General features: G+C 34.5%; 2 protein-coding genes across 8 annotated transcripts in view; both read right to left on the reverse strand.

Moving 5' to 3' along the window:
* LOC142348739 (chymotrypsin-2-like) overlaps window positions 1-7,822 on the reverse strand; it is a 29,159-nt gene extending 21,337 nt beyond the window's left edge. For 2 of the 7 annotated variants that reach the window (XM_075400217.1, XM_075400218.1), the window contains exon 1: window positions 7,578-7,822. The gene's annotated coding sequence lies outside the window, so the exon portion shown is untranslated. Of the gene's footprint in view, window positions 1-7,553 lie in introns of all 7 variants that reach the window. The other 5 variants (XM_075400212.1, XM_075400214.1, XM_075400215.1 and 2 more) reach the window with 3 other exon arrangements.
* A 9,129-nt stretch (window positions 7,823-16,951) lies between these two features.
* LOC142348085 (uncharacterized) lies at window positions 16,952-22,817 on the reverse strand. The gene is made up of 4 exons (XM_075399249.1): window positions 22,610-22,817; window positions 20,073-20,163; window positions 17,877-18,078; window positions 16,952-17,257 (listed from the first exon to the last, which is right to left on the reverse strand). The coding sequence occupies exons 2-4, from the start codon at window positions 20,114-20,116 to the stop codon at window positions 16,952-16,954; spliced, it is 552 nt and encodes a 183-aa protein (XP_075255364.1). The 5' UTR covers window positions 20,117-20,163; window positions 22,610-22,817.
* Window positions 22,818-27,472: the final 4,655 nt, after the last annotated feature.

Raw genomic sequence — 27,472 nt, forward strand, 5'->3', positions numbered from 1 at the left:
TTACGGCTCTTAAACCAATGTACTGTGGCACAATGGTAGAAGAGGCAACAAGCAAGCAGGAGGTCAGTAGGTCGAGTTCCATACGCAGCTGGAGGTTAATAGTTCAAGTGAACGCTTTGATTTTTTTTAAGATCAACGCTGAATTTAACACAAAAATATGTAAGATCTACGCTAATATTCAACGCTAAATATGTAAGATCGACGCTAAAATTCAACGCTAAAATGTGAAATCTACGCCAAAATTCAACGCAAAATAGGTAAGATGGGCGTTGAATGCGTTTAACTTATGTAAGATCTACGCTAAATTCAACGCTAATTATGTAAGATCTACGCTAAAATTCAACGCTAAATACGTAAGATCTACGCCAAATTTCAACGCAAAATATGTAAGATTGGCGTTGAATGCGTTGAATTTATGTAAGATCTACGCTAATTTCAACGCTAAATATGTAAGACCTACACCAAAATTCAACGCTAATTATGTAAGATTGGCATTGAAGGCGTTGAATTTATGTAAGATCTACGCTAAATTCAACGCTAAATATGTAAGATTTACGCTAAAATTCAGCGCTAAATATGTAAGATCTACGCCAAAATTCAACGCAAATTTATATAAGATTGGCGTTGAATTTATGTAAGATCTACGCTGAAGCGTAGATCTTACATAAATTCAACGCATTCAACGCAAATCTTACAAATTTTTGCAGTTATTTAGCGTTGACACCTCGGCCCGGGCGGTCAATAGGCTGATGTTTTTCCCATTGCAAGGTGAATAAGGTTTTGAAATTCTTTCTTACACTGCAATAATTTCAATTCTTTTATTTTTGCAAAAAAACCTACGCTAAATCTACCTCGCTAAATCTGGCCAAAAAGCAGGAGCTCAAAAAAACTGTCTGTATTGAGATCTGAAAAGATTCAAAGTGAACAGGTGGCGTCATTAGAGAAGAATAGTTTAGGCCGTAGTGTTTCTGAGGCTTATGTTTTAACATAAAAGGGTTTCGGCTAAAACTGCAATTTGGTTTGTTTTTCTAAACAAAAACTCCTCCGCTGAGCTCATGTAAGTTACAAAATGATACCAGTTTACAGGTTTGCTTGATGTTTTTATTTCTTCAATGCGGTTTGCAGAAATAATTGCATATTCCAAGCATTTTCCAATCACGAAGTTTGTACTTTATTCTGGTCTGGTTCAAGCTTCTGAGGTAGACAAGGGCAAACTTCTCAATTTTTGGAGCATCAACAAAGACAGGCAACATCTTTTCTTTCCAGTAGATTCCATGTTGTCAAATGTCTTGGAGTTTTCATTTTCAGACATTGAGTGAGAGCTAATAGCTCCAGTTGCGAGCTGCTCATCCCATTTTATAACTATCTTCCAAAGTTGATATAGAAAAACTGTTAATTTCATTATTAGTGGACCGCGAAAACCAAGTGGTCAAAAACTGGTGGCAAAAAATTTCCATTCAGTAAAAAAGTAGACTATTTAGTGAATTTCCTGAGAGAATTTATGTAAAAGTATCTTTTTCAACGTTCCATTTTTCGAGGACTATTTCGTCACTTTTGGGCTGGTTGAGGTCTTCTGGATACTTTTGGGCTGGTCGAGGTCTTCTTCAGGAACAGCCTCTTACTGGTTTAAAAGGAATTTGAAAGGAATTCGCCGGTCTTCAGATAAAACTCTACTGCAATTACCGTTACATTGGCGTTCTCACGAGTGTTGAGAGACTGGGTGTAGTAATCCGTAAAAATTGGCTGTTATTGCGACCTTGTCTTCGGCGCACCTGATTAAGACCATTAGTGCCCAAGATGGATGGCAAGTTGCAAAAAAATAAACTTCAAGAATAGGAACTTTCACATGTCATTTTCAATGGTCCATATGGAAAGCAGTGTATACTTATCTTCCTCCGGTATACCAACTCCCATGAACTTTCAATCAAATTCATTTGAGACAACGAATGGTTTTTCATGAAATCTGACCAAAATTCCACAAAGAATGTTTAACACGTTTGAAGTTTGACGCTTTTTTAGCGACAAGACGAGATGTGTCCAGTTTAGTTACGGTTTCAACAGCGTGATGCGGTATCTACTAAAATTTTCCATTAGGAGATTTTATGATTTCCACTGGTTGGCGAGATTTTGTTGAGATTTGTGACGAAAGTGTGCCGGAATATATCAATTATTTTTGGATCCTTCTTATGTCGTTTTTCTAAACCCCTAATTTGGTGGAGTGCAGAATGAAACTTATTTTTCTGACCATTAGGTACTTTTCATAGAGTTTCCCCTCCATGTCTTTTGTCCGTGTTGGTGATAACTCTCAAGAAGTTGGCCGGCTACTTTTTCAAATTCGGAGACTTTAATGTTTCCTTTACTGTTACGCTCTTTATCTTTGTTATCAATTTATCCTATGTTTGTTCTGGATTTCTCCCACAAACGCGATATCCAAATATTTTGGAATTATTTTACTCTCCTGCAGATATCCATCGCTGTTTTGTTTTCACTCCAGGGGAAGGTTTTTGTACCTTGATCTACTTCAGTAAGATGCATTGATGGGAACGAATTGACACCGAGGAGCTTAACTTTTTCACAGCCTGGATTTTGTGTAAGTTGAATCTCATTGAATGCAGCGCACACCTCCTTAAGCGAAACAACGCTGTCTTAAAGTTAAAGGTATTCGTGCTGTAAGCACGTGATCTTTGCAATTTCTCCGCAATTTGGCTGTTTGAGCTGATTGTTAATGGTTGTCTTATGTTTGGCAGGGGCATTTCATTATCAACGCTAGATATTGAACAAAAGTTGATAATTGACTTTAGCATGCAGTTCCAGATATTTCAACACATTGTCCAACAGAAAATTAAACAGGCTGCCAGTTTCAATGAAAAAATATGTGCCTAGACTTTTTTTCTTTGATAATGGAAACTCAGAAAAATTGTAATTGATTGAACCCTTACTCTGATGCCTGATTAGCTGGTTCCTTTTGATTTTTGGCCTGCTGGGTGTCAAACTTCTATTCGTACGTTAGTTTCTTTTTCGTTAAAAATTGTGGAATTAAATCGTGAAAATGTAATGTTTTTCTTATTCTGAATTGCTTCGCTACTTTTCTGCGTTTTTGAATCTTTATTGGTTTTCGACAATAAACTTTGTTTTCCGGAGCGATTCGTTTGTTGTTGGACGTTGATGCTAGCAAAAGCAAGTTTGCTGTTGCTGATCTTCACAGAAAGTTTTTGGTTCAAGCGACAGACTGCCTTAATAAAAGATTTTGGCTTTGAACAAATGTGTTATGCTTGTTGTAAACTGTTGTACTATATTCGAGCTGCTGTAATAAACTTTTTTTTGATTCAAAACATTCCGTTAAGACCGTTTCAAATGTGTTAGTTTAAGTTGCTCTTGAACTGGTTGTTGTGGCACCACAGCAGATATTTGGTTTATAAGATATTATTGAAATTGCTGGTTTTGTCTTCATGGCCTTCTTTATTAGAACCTCTGGCTTCGACATCAAGCCACTTTTGAAGCTCAGCAAAAGTAGTTGACGTAGTATTCCCTGTCAAGTATTAAGTCCATTTAAGAAACAACTTATGTGCAACTCCTTCAATTAGACTATTGACTTCTTCGTTTTGACAATAGTATTGAGGAATGAAGGAAAAACTATGTGGAGGAATGAAGAAAAAACTATCAAGTTTTGCTTATTAATGGAGCTTTGACTTTTCAGGCACTTTATTTGGTTGATGAGTGCGTTGGCAACCACTAAAGGGTCACCAAAGTGGTTCATTGGAGAAGGATGTAGAAAGAGCAACTACTGTTATGGTTAGTTTTTTGCAAAAGATATTTCCAATGCTATCTAGAAGTAGAGAAAGTTCCAATAGCTGAGTTCAAGTTTTTTGAATTTCGACATTAGGTGCTCTTTGCTGTTAAAAGATTTTATATGAAAAATTACCATAAAAGGTTGCTTAAAACTCTATATCCGAAATCAATCGGCGAGTAGCCTATCACTGAAAGTCAAAATCTTTGCTTGAAATGGTTCCTTTGTTAGAAATTTAATTGGTTGTATGTCCTTCGTCGTTAAGGGAAACTAAATCACCAATAAGAACAAAAAGATCATCTTGTAAGATAACCTGCCAAATAGTTTCTCCAACTGTAAGAAGAGTAACTCGGCATGGATAATATAAAAATTTTGTTTAGGCCCTCATAAAGATTGTTTGAGGGTGGCACAAAATTATTTTTCGAAGGCACAAACTCAAATGCCCACTACTCGCGAGCAGTGCAACCAGGATTGCGAGTAATTTACTCACTTTTTTAACCACATTTCACTTTCTGCTTTCTTAATACATTGTACGCGTGAAGCTTACCTGCAATCTTAGAGGATAAAAATGCGAAGCCTTTAATGAACATTTTAGTCTGTTGTTTTCAGTTTTATCCTCGAAGTTGAGAAGTGTAATCTATTTTCCGCATCAAAATACTTTTTGCGGATGCTCATTTTACAAACAAAATTATGCGAAAGATTAATATCAGTATAATGACATGTTTTAGTAAACCTCAGGCATTAAATCGTACAAGGATTAAAAACTTGTGAAATGCCCCGACCACCAAACTTAACTATAATTACATTTTTTGGAAGTATCTTCTCTTTTATTGTAATTAAATGCCATGTGGATACTACTTACGCGTGTGGATAATACTTTTTAAGCAATCTCCACGTTGGACGTCAGAAACGAAGGGAGCGAAGGGAGAAAAACGGTTTCGTCTTTAACAGAATGTAAGAGAAGTGGATGCTTTGGTTTGCTGCTCAGAAAAACTCGATTTATTGGTATTGAGAAGTCTTTAGAGATCGTCAACAACGCAGTTATACAGAAAACTGCAATTCATGAGAAAATATTTACCATCACGGAGTGGCATTAGTTTGGGAGGGAGGGGGTAGATGGAGTACTTACTGTTGTGGTTAATTTTTTTCCAACTTGTAATATAAATGCTATCTAAAAGTAGAGAAAGATCTTTTAACTGATTTTATGTTTCTTGAAATTAGACATCGTTTGCCTACTGCTGATAAAAACGTTTTTACAAAGATGAATTTTTAAATTTGTTTCCAAGAACGGCTGCTTCCAACTCTATGCCTGAAGTCACTCGGTGAGTACTCTAGCCTGCAGGATAAAAAGTTCGATTGAAATGGTTCCTTTTTGAAAATTTCATGGTTAGTATGTGCCTAGTCTAGAAAAGTAGTGGATGTTTTTATATGCTGCTCAGAAAGAGTCGATTTTTTATTTAGATGCTTTCAGAGATCATCACCTCCGCAATTATACAAACAACAACCATTCAAAAAGCAAATACAAACAACAAAACCAAGTAGTAATAGCCGTTACCTTTTTCTTAAACACGGGATCAAATACTTAATAAGGACTAGACTGTTTCATTAATTGTGCGTTTTTAAACCGATGAAATGATGCTTTTGGCCAACTTCGTGAGAAATGCCGTTTTTTAAGACCGTTTTCGGAACACAATTCACAAGAAAATGACTGTTTTGACTGGGATATTTAGAAGAGACGGGATTGTTTGCAAACAGTGCAGAAGAGGACAAAATTCGCAAAGTTTTTGGTGTCATTTTCTAATCTTTAGAAGAATTTCATTGAAACAGCTTTGAAGCTAAGGCATTTAAAAATCTATGATTCCAATAAATTTTGAAGATGATTATTTTAATTTTCAAAGTTAAGAGAACTGAGTTAAATATACGAAAAAAGTTGACTCAATAATCTAAAATGAACGTACTTGAGATAATGAAAAAAAAAAACGAACACAAACGGAAGTTTTATTAAAAACAACCGTCAGAAACTGCAGTACACTAACAATAACAATCAAAACATGTCAAAACGCCCGAAAACAGTCATTAAATAAATGAACGCAAAAATGTTATCTCCCAAAAAAAAACAACCAAGAGCGGACAAACATGGGCAATAAAATTGCTTAAAAAAATATAACTTTATTTACTGGGTATTATCAATCATGGCCGCACCTTTCACTACAACATATTCAAATGCTTTCAAAACTTCTACACAATTATGATTGAAAAGCAATAAGAGCAATAAACGGTCGGAGAACTGGAAAATTTTCTTTGAACAGCACATTTTTCATCAAGTAACAACAGCCAGCCTCTATTAACTGCCTAATTTTAAGCAATGCTCACTTATTCCAGTAAAATTGAACCTATATCATTAGTCCTGAAGATGGGACAAACAAATACGTCAGAAAACGTCAACATGCTGGATTTAATTGTTATATTCCGTTTTATACCTAAAAAATTGTCATCATGTTTCATTGGTATATTTACTTTTGCAAGATTCGGTATGCTCTATATTAGGAGTAAGAAATGTTCCATTTGTTGAGTTTGAAAAGTAGGAAATGGTCGGCTTTCAGCCTCAAATTTAAGAAATTTTTTATAGTAGTCGAATTTTATTATGCCATTCTCCTTAAAGGAAAATCAAACGTAATTTTTGAAGAAAAATCAAGAAAAAATGCAACTTAATTGAAAATTTAAGTTTAGATGACAAAAGAACTCGAATCAATATAATTTTTCTGTTTGCTTTTAATTTTAAAAATCTAATTAATTTGTTGAACCTTGAGCAAAATTCCGTGGCTTCGTTAACATACACGGAAATTTTACATGGTCGTATGTGAAAGATTTACCTACTATAGCGAAGGTAATATGTTTTTGGGCCGTTTCAAATGATTTTGTGTGTTTGAAAACCAAAAACATTGTTAATTCCTTACGTTTAATTAATCATCACAATAATGATGCCAACAAAAAATAAGGCATGTGCCTTTGTCGTTTTTGACTAACTAAAATCGAACATGCTGCAGATTTTCTTACGTTTGAGATCGAATTTTTTTAGGCGCTGTAATAAAGGACTCGAGACTCAAACGAAAACATATTGTATAATAATAACCAGCATTCTTGTAATATTAAAAGTGATATAATACTATAATATATGCGGAACATGCTGCCAGTCATAATGTAAAAAAATGTTGATGCGGTGAATCATCGTACGATCAGCGTTGATTTAAATTTTGTTCACCGCATTTTGTGGGAAGCTCTGAAATTTTTTTCAACGCATTCTGCTGGTAGCGCTGAAAATTTTTCTCACCGCATTCTGTTGGAATCGCAAAATTTTACAAATATTTACTGCTAAATTCAACTATTATCTTAAATAGACAAGAAATAGCCTTGAGTTAATTCGCAGATGGCGCAGTGGAATAAGAAGTTGTTGGCATGTAGGAGGCGAGAGGTTCGAATGCGTGTACGGCAGTTTTTTTTTTCTTAAGAAATCCGGTGAATGCGATGAAAAAAATTCACCGCTAGAAACATCTTTCGGCGCATTCAACGCTAAAAGATGCGGGCACATTGCGGTGTTTTTTTTCACCGCTATTCACCGTTAATCTTACATTATTTTTTGTTACCAAACCTCGAGCCGGGCGGCGGGAAAAGGCTTGTCATCGGTAATATTTTAATATGAAACCTCCGCGGAGAGACGATTTTTTCACTAAAAAATTCTGCAATAAAAATCATTTCCTATGAAAACCTCGACCAGGACGGCGCTCCCAACAGTAAAACGTTCCAGTCAACTTAAAAAAACCCACTGTTTAAGTGCCTGAAAGTGCTCGTTTTATTGCGCAAAATAATCGAATTCAAAATAGCAACAACTTCAATAAGGAATTTGCTTGGCTAACGAGAATAAATATCAAAAGTGTAAAGTAAATATCTATACTAGAATGCGAGTTTTATTGTTTACTTTACTAGAATGCTAGAATCTTATCAAAGCCTAACAATTGCTTAGGCCATGACTTTTTGTGCCCAAACTAAGCCTAGGAAAACTTTGTTTTGAGATCTAATAAATATTTGGGACATCAAGACAAATAACGGTTGGGTATAACACTGTTAAAATTGTTTACCTTTTCTTATGTCAAAATAAACAAAACAAGAACACGTTTCGGGTAGTTGAATGCGGGTTGTTTAAGTTGTATTAAACGAGGAAGCCGAAACGGAGAAATTGTGGCAGAACAACAAAAAAATTAAGACGAAATTCAGCGAAAGAAAATCTTATAAACATTTGCTAAAATTTTAAGAAACGAAATGTACTATAAGGTAAACCCTGATTAACCCTGTTGGAAAGCGCCTGGTTGATAAAAGCCTCGATGATTCCATACAAAGGGTCCACAATTTTTTTTGCGTTTTAAACTCGGTGCCCAAGAAAGTAAACTGAGATGACTTCGTTCTTGGTCTCATTGAGGCATGTAAGTTTCCACTGCGGGTGAATCAAGAAGAATAAAGCGGACGTATTTGGAGCCCGCAGCATAATTTACGCCATTCTCTCCTCACTCCCCCCCCCCCCCCCGCTGATGTATATCCCACTCTAGAATGAAATCTCTTTCCAGCGCTCACCATTTCGAAAAATCTTTCGGTGTAGAATTTCCTGGACAGTAGTCTAAAACACGTCTGATGAGAGTCATATCGACCGAGGACAGTTTCTTCAGAGATCTCTGATCCCTAGTTGAGAAATCGTTGTTATCATCGTTTTTTTTTCGAGACAAAACGACGAAAGTTTCTACGATTTTGTAGTCGGTATCATCGTTTTCGTTCGGTGTTTATCATGAGAAATATTCGGTATTGTTGTTTTCAAACGTAAGAGAGATTCGGTATTGTCGTTTCATAAACGTAAAAGATATTCGGCATCGTTCAGTCAAATGACACGAATTTTTGTCTAATGGGTTGCAAATGCAGATTAGTCCAGCAGAACGAACATGAGAAGCGGTCTCCATGTTGGATTTCAAAATTCAAAAACATTCCTTGTAAATTTCAAGAAATTATGTCAGAACTCAGTAAAGGTGAATTCATCAAAAGAATTTGAAGAAACAATCCATTTTACTCGTTTAAAAATCTTATTACTTGTGTTTTCAAGAGCACAATTAAACTGAAAGTCCGAGCACAGGTGGTATCAATCGAATAAGTATGCTCAGAGGTAGTATCAACATGAACGTCTTATAATCATAAAACTGTTGGCGAGCGTGAATATTTGATCAGACTTTGCTTTGATATTCGCAGAAAAACAAAAACTTTCTGTTAAGCCTAGGTATGTTGTTTAAAACGGGCTGCATTTTCAACTAAAAACCAGAAAACAACAAACCTGTTGTTAATTTTTGAATCGTATCATGAATTACACGTCTGGGCTCAAGTAATAAAAATTTAGTTTTTTGAGAGACAGTTTGATTTGCGCCAACTATTAGAAAACTTTATTGGGTATGAAAATTGTGTTGAAAATTTTCTACTGGGCTGATGGGAAGTCACGTTTTCTTTCGGTCAGATTCTGGTTCGAGCACTTTTTTTGTGCGCAAAGTGCAATTATTTTGTTATAAATGTCCGATCAAAAGCCATTTTTTGTCAGGAAGGGTTTGATTTGTTCGGTAAGGGACAGTCTCGCAGGATACCATTTGTTCACGAATCTTCATCTGGCATGCAACATAATGCCCTAGTTCTAGTTGAATTCTAAAGAAGTTCTTGTTGCACTTTGTTAGTTGTTATCATTTTTAACTATATAGTGATGAAAAGAGTTAAGTAAAAAAAATTAATAAATCAAGCAAAATTGAAACGATAGACTTCATAGCGTGCCATGTTAATTAAGATGCTTGAGATAAGGTAGAGTATTTTTGAGTCTTTGTTGTGATATCTGGAATGGGTGTATTCTTGTCAGTGGACGCTACAGTTTACTTCGCGGGAGAAAGTAATTGTATCATTTGTTCGAACCAGAGACCCAAATCTCAAAAAGAACAAAATCTGCTTTATGAAAGTTTTATAGTTGTATGAAACCCCAAGTGGAGAAAAAAAAACAAAATTATTAATTGCTCTCCTGATTTTGTTTAATAGACAACAATTGAAAATTGGAATAATCTGGCTGCATAATTTGGCCGTCATTTAGTTTAACTTAATTTAAAGGTATCTTATTTTCGACAGAAACTGGTCTCTGGGCAATTGGAATTATTCGTGTATACCAAATAACTCATAGGTTGCACTTCTTTTCGGTTATCATCAGAGTTCGATTTATAATGAAAAAAAGCTAAATTGCTTACAGAATTACTGCAGTGTGTCTCTTGGTATCAATGCTATTAATACCATGGGAAAACAATTCCGGGCTAATGTTCCAAATGGTTAAGATTTTCTACACTCAAGATAAATGGTGTAGCATCTGACTGGTGAGCAAATAGCAGATGTGTTTTCTGAAAAGAAGAAAAGAATTGTTGTATTTCTCGTAAAACATTTGGAATCGGTATTTCAGAAATTTGTATTTTTGCTGCAAAAGTAAATATACATGAAATATTTAAGAGAACATTAATACTTAGATAGCCCAAATAATTGTGCAATCTATATTCTGAGTTGATTAGATCAGGATTAATATCAGAGAATTAAAATCCAGGCTTTCTTGGATGCTTCCTTGTATCTACAAAAACTGTAATCAAGAATAATTTATTAATCATTTAAATTTCATTAGAATAATTTTTTTGAAAAAGTTGTAAGTATCTTTTCAATTAGGAAATCTCCATTGCATCAAGTTTCATTCAATCTTCGAATAGATTAATTTCAGCCTGTTTTTGGGTGGTCATCGTTTCACAAAAACAATAACAAATGTCATAGGCACTGAAATTTCTAAAATTTAATTACTCGCCAAGGATCGATAGATTTTAAAATTTACTTCTTTAAATTATAATTTTAATTGAATTAGAAAACATCTAAACTATTTCACAGCTTTCACAGTTTGCAATATTCACGATTTCAATTGTTGTGTTGTTTTTATTGCAGCAAGTCAGCTGCAAATGTTCAATTTACAAAGACAACTTTTGCTATTCCTTTTATGATATATTCGACTGTTTTATTTTTGACGTATTTTTTTTTAAAAATTGATCTCAGTTAAAAGGATGCATGAAAATTGTAACTAATCTCCGCACATTTTCTGATTGAAAGAAGGTATTCTTATGAGAAGAATTGGATCACTGGGATCTTCTGGTTATCTCAGCAATTAATTCAGCACATTATAGCTTTTCTAAGAAATGTTTTGGGACAGATGTTTAGACTCCACGCAAAGTTTAGATTCTAGTAGTCTTCAAGATCTGTGTGCTCAAAAAACAAACTGGTAAAATATCACAATCTTTGATGCTAAGCAACATAAAAATATTACCCCCTTCAATGCTTGATCATTTGCTGATTCAGTATGTTGAGATTGCAACCAAAACCCTGTATAAAACCCTCGATATCCGACGGAGCCCCTCTCTTCTCTGTACTTCTATCGCAATTTGCATCATTAGCTTTATTTCCGGTCCAATTCTGTGGAGCTACATCCACCTAACAGACTGAAATGTGTTTGTTGAGAAAAACTCAAAACATATATAAATTTTGAATGATGTTAAACTCACCGGTGCGTACCACTATTTTTAATGAGTTACTTTTATTTTAAGATCTGGGCTTGCACTATTTGTGAGAAAAGCGCAAAATTGTTACAAAAAACCACAATTCAATCAGGTCATATAACAGGCGGAGAGTTTTCTCAATAAGCTGCTGAGTTGATTCCAATTTCTGAAAGTGTTAAAATCTTTTGAAAAGGGGTTTTTAAGTAAGATGACTTCATTTCAAAAAAGAATTACATGGAGGTAATAGATTTTGTACATCACCGATCACATAATTGTATCATACGTGCAAAAGACGTCACTATATGATCAACGTCAATCTGATTGATCGTTGACTATCTTCTAGAAAGCAAGTTTGTTTTACAAAAACCTTTTTCATACAAAAAAGGTTTATGATTAGATTCTAATTTTTTCAAAGAGTAAGAACAAGTTCAGTTTTAGTATGCGATACAAATAAAAAAAATGTTAAAAAAACGTTTGTTGTTAATAAGGTCAATCATATATGAAAATATGAAAATTTTAGAATGGTGTTTTTATCCTTCAGTATCCAAATACAATCAAATTGTATTCCCTTTTCTGACATCCATCAAACAAAAATCTATGCAGACCGATTGATGGAAACATTGCAATAACTTTTCTGTGATGTGATGGGCATTATTCCGAACATTGAATACAATGAACATCAGTTTGTTCAAAAATGTAAATTTTTTGGCTCAAATGGAACCAACTTTTTTTCTGAACATTGCTTCTAATTTTCTACAAAGTATTTTATTTCGTGAATAGAGTGAATAAAAAAAATCACTCAGAAAAATTCCGCAAAATTTTTAAAAAATGACTTTTCGTAGTCTCATTTTGAATAGGTTGATAGAGCTTCATATGTTTGATGACAAAACCCAAGAGAATCTGACAGCTGGATAACAAAACGTATTCGCAGAGTCATCTTTTGAAATCCAAATGAAGAAAGTTATACTTTTTGCGAAACCTATCCCGAAGCTAATGAAAATTGTTTTAGCAATGTTGAGTTCAAAAATTTTGGACTGCAAATCGGCTCAATAAAGTTCCAAGAACTATATATGCGCGCAGTTTTTAATCACTTTCAATTATTTCCTAACTCCTCCGCCTAAAATGTATTTAATTGCTTTTTTTTGTTTCAATCCATGACAAAAAAACCTTTGAGATTATATAGACTAAAATTGACGATCGATTGTCTCCATGTTCATAGGTAATCACCATCTAGTGTTTGTTGGATGTTGCATGTATGTAATGACTTAAACGTAATAGAGTTGTTTCCGTGTTGGCCTATCGTTATCAGTTTTTGTACAAACCATATTTGGTATTTAAAACATCAAACGACCTCATGACAACTCATTATCATCATTATCATGTTTCAGCGCAAAAAATATTAGTTTAGAATATATGGTAATATGCACACAATTAGTAAATTTAGAATGATGATTAACGATTCAAAATTGGCGAATAGATTTTCATATGTTGTTAATAGTTTACTTGATTAAGTCTGCAGATAATTTCCAATATTTTCGTTTGAAAAGCCTTACAAATTGATGCAAATGAAAGAATCATAATGCAAAAAATTGAGTCAACAAGATCAAACATTGCTCGTTCAAAATAGGTTGTGGTCTCAAAAAAACCACGCGATAACAATTGCTCTCATAATTACTTCAAAATACTCTTGTCTTCAAAATGAACATATTTTATAAAATTGATAAAACGATCGCTAATTTCAAAATTTTGAAAAATCGTGACAGAAACATCTTCTGATAATTGTTTTTCTGTAACTTGTTTTGTATTGATGATTCAGTTTTTGGGAAGCAATGATTAAAATGTTTCAGCAACAACTGGTAAATTCTTTCAAATACAACCTCAATTGATTTTATCGATTTTTTTGAAGGTCCTCGAGTTTCTTCAATCATAGTTGAAATCAGACACTTCGTTCGCCAGCGGCTAAGCAAAATTGAACAGACAACTAATCGCATAAAATTGAAACAATCTGTTTAGGCCATGTTTTTTAAATTGCAACTATTTTCAAGTTATATGATAATTTATATGAAGTTAGTGAAAAACTTTTTTAAAATTCTTGTTGAGTGATTCTCAACAAACTATCTCAAACTTCACAATTAGAGCAGAAGAATGCTCAACCAACTGGTGAGTATTGCCTGATAAAATATTGACTAAATTTTTTGAATTGAATACCTAGAAACTCAATTCTTAGTCTTTTATATGAGATCTTACCAGATATTTAAGCAACCAGCCCAACCTAATTTTTTAATTTTTTCTATCAGACTCATATTTCCTGTCACCCAATAAATCAAATGTCTACTGCTTTTTCACAGGCTTAAAATTAAATGCCCTCTGACTACATTATAAGGGAATGACAAGTCTCTTTTTAATCCTTTGTAAGTGTATCTGAGCTAATGCAGCAATTTCATTTGATAACCAATGGCTTTGAAATTGATTGTTTTTAAAAGTTTTTAACGTTTGTGGACTTGGCCTTTTTTACTTTCTTTGCCCGCTTTGTGCCTAACGTTTTCTTGAAATGTTCCTTATCTTCTCCAGTGAAGTACAATGTAATCAGTAAGTATCAAGTTTTGCCTGATGTCAATTTTGTTGTGCGATTATTTCGTTTTTTTTTTCAAAATAACCTAGAGTATTTTTCAATGTTGAAGTCTGTTGTTGTCGTTAGATCCTGTTGTTTATTATGTTTTGTAAGCTAAATAATGACAGATTAGTAAATTGATTTAAAAGTCTGCGTTTAAAACAAATGTTTTCACTCAAGCACAATTTTTTTGGTTCACGATGTGAATAATTGAAAGTTTTTTCTCCTTCTCCATGGGTAAACAATTAAGTTTTAAGTGTGGAGTCATACGCAAACGTGAATCAACGAGCTTTCTCATTTTTTTACGAATTGTTTTTGTTCCATATTCAAACATTTTGAATGAGTTAGAAAAACTATTCATAGCGTTATGAAGGCTCACATAATCATTTATCGGTGGGCTTGAAACCACTAATATTGAACCGGCAACAAAAAGATGTTACCTATGGCATTCAAAAAATCATGTTCCTCGCGTTCCAGAAGGACAATAATTGTGGAATTGTGAAACACTCTAGTCTTGATCGTCAATGGATCTTGAAGAAGAAGAAGAAGAAAAACACTTTATTGTATTCCGTCGTCTGTCAGTTACTATATTAACTGTTATCTAGAATACACAGTGTTTATTAATAAATGAAGTGAGAAATGGGAAAGAGAGAATGTTTAGAGTCGGTTATGAAGATATTTAGATTCACAATTTTTGTTCTCATCCTTCCTAATATTCACGTGGGGGTTGTAATAATTGTACTTTTTATGTAATGCCCAAGTCGACAGCGAGGATGGCTTGTTTAATTTTTTTCCGTGTTTGGTGAGAGCGCTTTAACATTTTATCAAACTCTACTGTTGGTCTTAGAGTGTTAATACGGCTAATAGTGCTAAAAAGGTATGATTTGGAGAGGTACAGGCTTTTTGCTTTTGTTGGAAGAAGCCACAGTTTTGTTCTGCTATTTGTATTATATGAGAAATTTGGGAACTGGAGCGTTCTAAACGCTTTCGTGCTGTTTGTAACAAGTTGTGCTGCATAGCTAATGGACCGGTATGATATTATTTGCTGGGCAATGGGGATTGAATAAAATTGTTTCACCCTACGAAGTGACCTCTCTTTGTTCCTAACGGCCACACGACACCCCCAATTTATCTGTTTGTCTAGTTTTAGCAGGTTTTCTTTTGTGATACCATTCAGTATGAGACATGGATAATGTATATGGCTCAATACAAGACTTTTCAGGAGAGCAATGAGAGTTGGTTCTGGCAGTGCACCTTGTAAACTTTTGATAGCTTGAATCCCCGCTGCCATAGATTTAAGCATTTTGTTGATTTGTTCATCAAAACTTAAATGCCTGTCGAGCAATAAGCCAAGGAATTTGACAATTTTTGATTGCTTCAATGATTTCCCTTCGATATTGAGTTCATGGTCTTTTATAGAGTCTGAGGCACGGGGTTTGCAAAAAATGCTAAACTGAGTTTTTGAAATATTGATCATCAGTTTGTTTGCACGGAAGTATTGAATGATTGAATGAAAATTTGTTTCCAGCTCTCTTATACTCATCTCAGTAGTTTGCTTGAAGCATAACAATGTTGTGTCATCAGCGTATTGTATAAGATTACAGTTATCCGAAACAGCTATACACATATCATTAACGTAGATTATAAAGAGAAGCGAACCTAGGACAGTGCCTTGAGGACCCCTTGAGTTGTTTTATACTCATCTGAAAAAACCTCGTTTAGTTTAACTCGCTGAGAGCGGTTTGTTAAAAACGAAGCCAGCAGCGCCACTGCACTTTCGTTGAAACCTATTGATCTCAGTTTCATGTACAAAATTTCGTGTGACAATGAATCGAATGCCTTAGAGAGGTCTAGGAACGCAGCAGCTGTTGGGATATTTTCATCTAGCTTCGTTCTAATGATCTCGCTGGTATATAGTAAGGCATCGGTGATTGAGTATCCTGCACGAAATCCAAATTGTTTATTAGTTAGGATTTTGTACTCAAAAAGATATTCATTAATCTGATCAGCCAAGAGTCGTTCAATAACTTTCGAGAGACATGGTGTCAAGGAAATGGGTCTATCGTTAGCAGGATCTTCAGGGTCATCTTTTTTAAAATCTGGTATCACATGGGCAGTTTTAAGTGTCGAAGGAAACGTGTTTTCGCTTACACTGGAGTTAATTGCAAAAGTTAGGTGCGGGAGTATTGCGTTCATACCATCTTTTATTGCCCAAATTGGTATTTTTGTGGCTCCTAGGGGTTTGTTAACGCTTAATTTGAGAATTGTGTCCCGAACCTCTCTTTGAGTCACAAAGCGAAAATTGAAAATTGAGTGGTTTTCTGATGCTATGTTAGCATAGTACAACTCATTTGATTCCCCTTTATAGTCTCATAGTGTTGTAAACCGGTAGTTTAGAAGGTTCACTATCTTTTTAGGTTCCGTAACTAGGTCTCCTAGTGCATTCTTTAGGGTTCCAATACTTGCTTCTACATTAAAACTGTTTCGAAGTGAGTTAATAAACTTCCAGCGCTTACTTCATGCCCGCACAAATTATTCTGTTTCGTCTCGTGAACGCACGAAAATCCGGAACTAGCAGTTTTCAGCGCAAGAAGTTATGATCATATTTAACGAACAATAGTATGAGCACACGAAGAGTATTCAAGCGTTCTTGATCAGATTATCTTGCTTTCAAAATTGTGTGCGTCCTGACAATCGTGCGTTCAAAGATACCAATGTCCAGACTTTTGTGTGTTCGTTGTTCTTTCCAGACCGTGTAATTTTGTTTGCACGACGCCCCTTGTGCGTTCATTTTGATCTGGACATACCGACTTTGGGTATGGGAGCTCAGCATGTGATGTTTACTCCGAAATCTGAATGTAACAGTACTTAACTTCAATTTTTTTTATTTAATTTAAAGGCATAAATTATGTTTCACATATACCATGTTACAATTTCATTTATCCATTCATCAAAATAAACAACACTAGCAAAATAACTGCCCCCGTTACAATAATTGTCTCGATTGCTTTTGAAGTAGCTGCGATAGGTACTTGCGACTCCGTACAGACATAGGGGTTCCATGGTACCACACTGCAATATGTAGAGAGGGCTCCCGTCATCCATAAAACAAATATTGCCCCCCTCGATAGCGGGTATCGTGCATATCTGGTCTTCTCTACAGTATACTGGGTTCAATGGGCTAACGGCTTCCAAAAGTGTCTGATAAAATACCATTTCCTAAAAAATAAAAAAATAAAAAAAAATACTAAAAATACTATAAAAATACTAAAAATAAAAAAGTTATTTAAAGAATTCAAAATTTGGTTAAAAACATATGAAAAATGCGCCCTAAGGGGAAAATGCGTCCTTTTATTTTGCCCTTTCCATTCTTTCTGCGGTATACATGTTCTCAACCCCACACTTGAGGTGGGTAATTATTTGCTAGAAAACCTAACTTTGCCCTGCCCTAGTTTAAATTAAACAGAATTCACTGTTCTGAAACGGTATTTCTGCAGAAAATGATTTACGACTACTGTTTTTCTCTGACCGTTTTGTACTTCTAAATTATTGTTTTTATAGGTATTCTGAGGTGGGGTAAAGGTGAATCTTATACTGTGGGCTCAATAAAGGAAACCTCTAAGGAAACATCTACTCTAAAGGAAAAAGCCCCCCCCCCCCCCCCCCCAGCTTAGTGGGCATACAATTTTTACGCCCCACAGATGCTCATGTCATTTCTTCACGTTGTAACGTGCTATATAACACATAAATTGTGATTAGGGCTTGGGGAATGAAGAGATTTGTTTGAAGGGGAACATAATAAACTCATGAAAAGATCAAAAATCCGCAGCCAACAAACTTGCAAAACTGGGGAAAAAGTGACGTCATCACTCTTTGTACTAGTAGAGCCCATTCCACAAGTACTGATGGCAGTGTCTGCCATGGCTTCGTCCTCTATTGGGTACATGCAGGGGGGTATGGATATCCAGGTTGCGTTGTGAATTTCACGAACTGTTTTCACAAGCGCCAGGTCGTTCACAGGGCTCTCAAACTGTTCAAACCTGGCCAAAAAATACACCCGAGTAGAAATCGAATGGTTATCTTGCAAGAATCTTGCATTATAACCATTTTTCTGCTAGATCTTGCAAGATAAAAATGTTTCTTCCAGATTTTGCAAGATAGGCAGTTTTTGCAAGGTTCTGGCAGAATCTTGCAAGATAACCATCTGGTCTCGACTGGGGCAGTTATTTACAACTCGTTTCTATCTACCTATTGTCACTGTTATTGATAAAATCTTCTACTTACCAAAATGGATTTTAATTCTCTTTCCATTGCTCAATCCCAATTTGGCCCTTATTTTCCTTCCATATCACATACGAGCAACCTTCTTATTTGCCTCTTGTGGTATTGCATAAAAAGACTGATCATCTCGCAAAAAAAATTTTATTGATAAAAAGGTCTACGCTTTAGATATCGTAAGGATGGGCTTTAGCTTTTGCACGAGGTGGTAGAACAATTCAGCTCTGAATCAGTCTCGAGACATTCCTGGGATCAACATTCTTGGCAATTATAAAAAGAACGTGTATAGTTCCATATAAGACAAGCGAATATCTTGGTAGCAATCAGTAAGAACCACATATGATCATTCTGTGGTTGGTAAGATTCGTTGAGCCATTTTTTGCTATTTAATATTATTATTTTTTAGTTGATGCTTACAATGAATTAAAAGTGGAACCCGAACTCCCAAAAGGCAATCTTCCTCGTGGACAAGACTAACCGACCGTTGCTATGTTGTGATATACAGTGAGCAAATTTCTCTTCAACTTTAGTTTTTGGCAATTGGAAGACACCGGTACGAAACTATGTTTCGCATAAAGTAAGAGAAAAAGAATACAGACACAATTATGTGCGTGGGATTAAACTCATGTAGAACAAAAATGAGTTTTTCTAATTTAATATTATTCAAAATCTATTCACTTTTTTGACACAAGAGTGTTTCTGATTTGGATATCTATGATATGGATTCTATAACGAAACTTGCGTAGGTTAACTTTTTATACATGAATAATAAGAAATGGAAACATCTTTTTTGATATTTAAGCCCTAAAAAAATGTTTTGAGTGTTTTCTTGATGGTGCTTATTTTTTTTTTTACAATTTCCTTCTTTGTTTACAAAAAATATTTATGGTCGCAGTATGATTGCTCTGATTTTTTAAAATCATATCTTACTTAATATGATTACTAACAGTAAAAATTCTTTTACGTTTTTCAACGTGGGTGTTTATAGAACTGCCGCGTGAGTTCTTGTCGTGTTAATTTGCGTAGTCGTTACCACTAAGCTATATGGGCTCCGTCGTAATTTCCTACATGATATCTCAAGTAAAAAGATCGTATGTAATTACCTGCTATAAACAACAGTCGTATAAAGTTATGCTGTTCAGACTTAACTTTCGCGCATCAGTAAATGCTTAGACTCTGCAGGAAAAAATTAGCATGGTTGAAATCTATGAGATCAAAATAATCATAATGCGGAAAAATGCGAATAAAAAACATCAATTATTCATCACATACAATGGTTCAGATGTGCGACTCAAGTGCGATTAGATATTCGACAAATAGACTGTTTCTATCTCCTAGAAACAAAATGTTGTTGTTAGACTTAATGAGCAGAAATGCGAATATTTTGCTCAGATATTATTACTTGCATACATAACTCAGAAATAAAAGCCACTTTTCCGATTTTTGTTATATTGGAACGTTTTATGTATAGTGAGAACCTATATCAATTAATCACACTCTACCGAAAACACTGGTAAAAAATTCAGGCAAAATTTAAAATATGGATAATCTATTTTTTGTGTGAAAACTTGCATCAATTCTGCTCCCCCACCCGGTGTTTTTTGTGCACCTAGTTGCAAACTATGAGTTGTTTTATAGCAAGTTACTATGTAAAAATAGCATCGTGTGCCAGGGTGGCTTTAAAATTATGTCCACTAAGCTGGTGATTTTTTTTTTTGGGGGGGGGGGGGAGGGGGTTAGGTACAAAATAACTCACATTGGTGCAATGAAAGTTACGTCTATTTTGTAGTAGTAGCTCATTCTCTGGGGTTGTGTAAAATCTCCGACCTCCAAAGTTAGTTGCCATGCTGAAAAAAAACCAGAAGCTGTTTTTCGTGAAACATAATGCATTTTTAGACCTGTCATCTGCAATACAATTACAAATATAAAGGACAGGACCACCCCCCATCCCCCCAGGTCGAGATCTTCGCTCTCTATCACTCATTAGTACTGAAACACTCTGGTTGGTCAGCCCAAGAGGCACTGAGACGAAAGTAAACTAATATCAAGAAACAATAATTATCCTTATATTTTTCAAAAATGATACAAAAGTTATCAAGTTATTTCAATTATATAGATAAACATGATGTTGAACCTTTGGCTATATTCACAAAAATTGTACAAAAATTGAATTGAACAAAAATCAGATAATTTTTTTCCAGCTTTGCGTAATCGTTTTTGATTGGCCCATGAATGACCGTGAATTGCGACTTCACCTTGTTCATCAACAGTCACGTTCTTACCTGGTTCTATCGAAAGATTGCTCTCATGAAAGTTTGAGTTTATCAGATACACCGCAATTTAATAGCATATTTAGTTAAATAGCAATAAAGAGAGCACAAATAGGGTCTGACGTAAAATAACAATTTCGAAAACCAATAAACCCGAAGAAATGGTTAAAAATAAGACTTTTGTACGCCCAATTTTGTTTTTACTAACTTCTGTTAGCTAAAAGTGTAACTACTTTGTCTTCCAAAGGAGCCAGAAAGCCAATGAACTCATTCAGATTAGACTTTGGCATAACTTTTTATTAAGGCATGCCAGATATTTTCGCCCGAAAAGAAAAAAAAACGAGATTTTTTTTCAAGGAATAACAAAAACTTACAAGAGAAAAAGCGGGCATTCGAACCATGTTCTTTTCATAGATAAGAAACTGCAATCATTGTCCCGACTTTCAGGTCCTTTTCAATGATACAGGCCCTAAATTTCTGGCCTGACAAAATAGAAAGTTTTCTGTTGTGCACTCAAAGAGAGTTCGATCGATGTTTTATCCGATTTGTTCCTCAAGATGGTAAAAAGATTAAACTGAACACAAAAAATTGCTTTTCACAATTTATAACGTAACTTCGGCGCATTTAAAGTCATTTCATCTCATAGTCAGTTTTTTTAACAATTTTTGTTGCTTGTTTGGAATTTACGAGCGAAATATGGCAAAAGTTGTTCAGTTATATAGTTAAGCAAAAGTTAGGCAAAAGTTATTTTGTTTTTCAGCAGTCGGAAACGCCTTTGTGAGATTACGTAGTAGGAAACACATGCCCTTTTCAGTGAAACCACCATTTAATTTACAAAATTAAAGAAATCAGCACCTTAGAACCAAATAACACAATTTTGTTTGTAAAGTTTTAAAAAATCTTTATTTTCACCAGATTTCGTCCATAATTTCGACACTTCCAAAATGTGAGCATAACTATATTTTTGATGTGTTGACAGGTGTTTAGATATTGCAGTAAAAATGTTTGAAGTTCAGCTTATTGGGTGGTTAATTTTTGTAAGATATATCCATAGAAAAAAAATTAATACATTGCATTTTAAATAAATTTTGGAGAAACCTGCGAATGAAGTTTGGAAGGTCCTTGAGCTGAATTTGTTTGGGAAAATTCAGCATTTTCCGGTGCATCTATCACATAAAAAAGGAAAATTCCTTGACCCGAGATAGTACAGTCACGGGTCGAGTTGTCAACGCTGAAAATTGCTTTAAAATGCAAGATTTGCAATGAAAACGGTGAAAAGATGTAAGAATTGCAATTTTTAACGGTGAAAAAGAATTCACCGCTAAGCATGGCAAAACTTACAAAAATCGCCATTAAATTTTCCGAATATTTTCACGGCAGAAAAAGGTGCAAAAAAGAAATAGTTGTCAATGCGTTGAACGCGGTGGAAAAAAATATTTCACCGCTAAGGATTTCAAATCATACACATCTTTATCTCTGAAATCTCAAATATCTGACCAAAAAGATAATGCAAAAATGATGTATGGATAGCGGTGAATGTGTTGAGAGCGGTGAAAAAAATCGACGCTAAAATTCACAAACCACGTAAAAAAAAATTAAGTAACAGCTAAAAACCGCAAATCTTACAAAAATTCAAAACATTTGCTTTCCATAACGCTTACTGAATTTACGCTTATTTAAATTCACCGGAAATTTTATAGAAGTAAGTGACAGAAAACGCTGTGGAATAAGAAGTTGTCGATATGAGATGTTGGAACTCGTGTACGGGAGTTTCTTTTTTGCAGGAATTCCTGTGATAGCGGTGAAAATAAAAATTTCACCGCTAAAACCGCAAATCTTGCAAAAAAAACATCGCTAAAAAGCGCTAATCTTACAAAAGTTCACGCTTTGACCGAATTCGTCGCTAAACATGCGGATGCTTTGCGATGAAAAAAAAATTTTTCACCGCTGTTCACCGCAATTCTTAAATTATTTTTTCGATAAAACCTTAACCCAGGATATATAATAACAATAGCTGACGTACCTTCTTGATTGTAGATACAGTGAGCAGCAGTTACAGCAAATAATGCGTTAATAACAGCGGCACCACAAAAACCATCCGAAAATCTAATTTTGGCAAAAAATTCACGTTTGGGACTATCTACACCGTTTATAATGCTAGCTTTCAGAATTTGTCCAAACTTTTTTCGATTATTGGCAGCAAAAGGAATAGTCAAAACATAAGAGGCGCAAGTTATAACTACTAAAGTAATGATACAGAGATTCATTATTTATTAAGGCGAAATTTACTAAAGTATTTGTCCAACAAGTATTTGTGTCGAAGATAATTGTTTGCTGAATGGCTTGAATTAATTAATAACCTTTCTTGCGAACAAGGTCAAAGTGAAATTCAATTCAAGTTAAACAAAAAGCAACAAGCCCTTGTACTTAATGATTCAAACAGTTCAAAGTTTTTGCAGTTTCCGTCTCATTTCAAATAAATGTTATATTATTTACTTTTTTTTCAAAATGAAAAAGAAAAAACCCTGCGCATTGACAGTTTTCTGCAGCTCTTGTTTGCAATTTCTGGTTCTTATCAACCGAATTGGCAGGATTTTATTACTAGGACGAGCTATGTTTCAATTAACCGTTTAGGGAAAAAAATTGAAAAATATTTTTAATAAAGAGAATTCTCAAACAAACACTGGCCAGTTAAAAAATTTTTAAGCGTTTTTTCAACTTGAACAACTGCAAAAGTACAATCAGTTGTATACCTCTTCGTCATAATTAATGACTTTCACCTAGTTCCAACTTCATCAAATCGTTGATTCATTACTGTCTACTTGGCAACAATCGAGCGATCCGATATCATACAAATATGCACTTAAATGTAAGTAAAAATCACAGTTTATATTTGTTCCTAGCTGTTAATTAACCTAGTCAACTACAGCTGCGTTCACAACTCTGGCAGTTTTAACACTTTAAACAGCAAGAGAACGTAAGTATAAATCACTTGAGTAAAATTTGTGATCCGATTATCAACTAGGCTGAGAAAACCATCATTTAAGAAGTAAACAAAAAAAAATTGAAATTGTAGTTCAAAAAATTAAAAGTGTTGTTCACTCTCCAATAGAAAACAAAAGGGGCCGTATCTAACCATGTTGACAAGCAGAAGTTAAGTATAGGTTATGTGCCTCTGATGAAGTCACTGCGGAGAAAGTCTGGCCTTAATCAAGATCGGCGAAGCGGTTGGAGCTTTTTGCCAGACGCGGGTCGAGGTTTTGTCAAAAAATAATGTAAGATTAGCGGTGAATAGCGGTGAAAAAAAACTTTTTTCACCGCAAAGCGCCCGCAACTTTTAGCGTTGAATGCGCTGAAAGCGGTGAATTTTAATAAGAATTGCGTTGAATTTTGCGGTGAAAAATTTTTTTTCACCGCATTCACCGGAATTCTTGCAAAAAAGACACTGTCGTAGAAGGTTTCTAACCTCTACCTCATGCGTGTCAACAACTTCGTAATCCACTGCGCCATCTGTCACTTACTCCAATGATATTTCCTGTGAATATAAGATAAGCGTTGAAATTAGCGCGGTGAATATTTGTAAGATTTGCGATTTTCGCGGTGAAAAATTTTTTTTTCACCGCATTCTGCTGGTAGCGGTGAAAAATTTTTTTTCACCGGATCCTGCTTGTAGCGGGGAAAAATTTTCTTTCACCGCTTAAGCGCTGAAAAACAATTTTTCACCGCTTAAATTTTTTTTTCACCTCATTCATCGCATTGAACGCAAATCTTACACTTTTATTCAAATTCACCGCAAATCTTACATCTTTTAGCGATTTTTAGCGGTGAAAGCTCGACCCGGGGAGTTTCGAAGTGGCTTTAACATAGCCACGTAACAATTTTGAAACACACATTGCAAAAGTTCATTCAAAACATTATGCTCGCAAAATCAATTACAGTTTTTGATTACGAAAAGAATATAGCATTCAAGATCTACAAACCCCATCCAATTAGTGCTTATAGTTAAACCCACATAATTTAATTGCCCTCTCAGTCCAGCACGAAAAACATTACTGTGGAGGTTAGGTCGTAGTTGATTTCTAGGACACGAATAGATCCCCATTTTTCCACAAGTGTTACTTTTGCAGACAATGAACCCCTTTTGCTTTCGCGATGGAACTCTTTGGAAGCACTTTTGACTTTTGAACCATTTTTGCTATCTATATTCAAGGTGTCAAAAAAATTTTGTTAAAACAAATAGTGTTCATTAAAAAATTGCGTTTTTTCAATCTTTCAAGATCAGGAAACGGCTACTTTGCAGGGTTAAAAAATTCCAAAACTGAAAACCCGAACACAAAACATTTTTCTACTATTAATGCTTTTTTAAAAAAACCATATATTAAGAACTGTTTTGCTTGGAAGGCCGAAAAATTTCATTTAACTTTTTTCATCAGAGATTATTGAAAAATGCGCATTCTGCTTTTTTTCATGCTAAACTGATCTTTTCCTATATGTTGTCCCCTCGGAAAACTGGGTGAACATAGAAACATAAACGAGAAGCATTTTTCTTACATTAATTATCGATCGTATTTCGTTGAACATTTGTGTTGTTAATAAATGACTCTCCAGTACAGAGATTTGATCTTCTCTAACAGTAAATAATGAGGTAAAATTTAAAAGCCAAGAGTTGATTTAAAAGTTTAATAAAAGTGAAAAATCAAACATAAAAATACTGGTAATTTTTCTATGTAAAAAACACTGCACTGGAATACCCTCAATGCAAGGGAAAGTTTAGTTCGAATTTTATGGCCCCCACTTTCCTTGAATATTTTTATAAACCAAAAAACCATCATTTTATCTGATAATTAACTGAGGGCCATGGCGAAGAGCTTTCTCAGTTGTGCATGGATGAACAGTTGTGGTGTTTCGTAGGGGAGGGTTTTGAATACAGTGCAGGCAGTTTTAAAACAATCCACAATAAAAATAACTATTGGTGGATTTTTTTTGCTAAACTGATTTTTTTCTGCTTTTTTTCTGCTTTTTTCATGCTAAACTGATCTTTTCCTATATATTGTCCCCTCGGAAAACTGGGTGAACATAGAAACATAAACGAGAAGCATTTTTCTTACATTAATTATCGATCGTATTTCGTTGAACATTTGTGTTGTTAATAAATGACTCTCCAGTACAGAGATTTGATCTTCTCTAACAGTAAATAATGAGGTAAAATTTAAAAGCCAAGAGTTGATTTAAAAGTTTAATAAAAGTGAAAAATCAAACATAAAAATACTGGTAATTTTTCTATATAAAAAACACTGCACTGGAATACCCACAATGCAAGGGAAAGTTTAGTTCGAATTTTATGGCCCCCACTTTCCTTGAATATTTTTATAAACCAAAAAACCATCATTTTATCTGATAATTAACTGAGGGCCATGGCGAAGAGCTTTCTCAGTTGTGCATGGATGCACAGTTGTGGTGTTTCGTAGGGGAGGGTTTTGAATACAGTGCAGGCGGTTTTAAAACAATGCACAATAAAAATAACTATTGGTGGACTTTTTTTGCTAAACTGATTTTTTTCTGCTTTTTTTCTGCTTTTTTTCATGCTAAACTGATCTTTTCCTATATGTTGTCCCCTCGGAAAACTGGGTGAACATAGAAACATAAACGAGAAGGATTTTTCTTACATTAATTATCGATCGTATTTCGTTGAACATTTGTGTTGTTAATAAATGACTCTCCAGTACAGAGATTTGATCTTCTCTAACAGTAAATAATGAGGTAAAATTTAAAAGCCAAGAGTTGATTTAAAAGTTTAATAAAAGTGAAAAATCAAACATAAAAATACTGGTAATTTTTCTATATAAAAAACACTGCACTGGAATACCCTCAATGCAAGGGAAAGTTTAGTTCGAATTTTATGGCCCCCACTTTCCTTGAATATTTTTATAAACCAAAAAACCATCATTTTATCTGATAATTAACTGAGGGCCATGGCGAAGAGCTTTCTCAGTTGTGCATGGATGCACAGTTGTGGTGTTTCGTAGGGGAGGGTTTTGAATACAGTGCAGGCGGCTTTAAAACAATGCACAATAAAAATAACTATTGGTGGACTTTTTTTGCTAAACTGATTTTTTTCTGCTTTTTTTCTGCTTTTTTTCATGCTAAACTGATCTTTTCCTATATGTTGTTCCCTCGGAAAACTGGGTGAACATAGAAACATAAACGAGAAGCATTTTTCTTACATTAATTATCGATCGTATTTCGTTGAACATTTGTGTTGTTAATAAATGACTCTCCAGTACAGAGATTTGATCTTCTCTAACAGTAAATAATGAGGTAAAATTTAAAAGCCAAGAGTTGATTTAAAAGTTTAATAAAAGTGAAAAATCAAACATAAAAATACTGGTAATTTTTCTATATAAAAAACACTGCACTGGAATACCCTCAATGCAAGGGAAAGTTTAGTTCGAATTTTATGGCCCCCACTTTCCTTGAATATTTTTATAAACCAAAAAACCATCATTTTATCTGATAATTAACTGAGGGCCATGGCGAAGAGCTTTCTCAGTTGTGCATGGATGCACAGTTGTGGTGTTTCGTAGGGGAGGGTTTTGAATACAGTGCAGGCGGCTTTAAAACAATGCACAATAAAAATAACTATTGGTGGATTTTTTTTGCTAAACTGATTTTTTTCTGCTTTTTTTCTGCTTTTTTTCATGCTAAACTGATCTTTTCCTATATGTTGTCCCCTCGGAAAACTGGGTGAACATAGAAACATAAACGAGAAGCATTTTTCTTACATTAATTATCGATCGTATTTCGTTGAACATTTGTGTTGTTAATAAATGACTCTCCAGTACAGAGATTTGATCTTCTCTAACAGTAAATAATGAGGTAAAATTTA

Source organism: Convolutriloba macropyga, chromosome 10 (assembly GCF_964194025.1).
Source record: "Convolutriloba macropyga chromosome 10, txConMacr16.3, whole genome shotgun sequence".
NCBI classification, from domain to species: Eukaryota; Metazoa; Xenacoelomorpha; order Acoela; family Convolutidae; genus Convolutriloba; species Convolutriloba macropyga.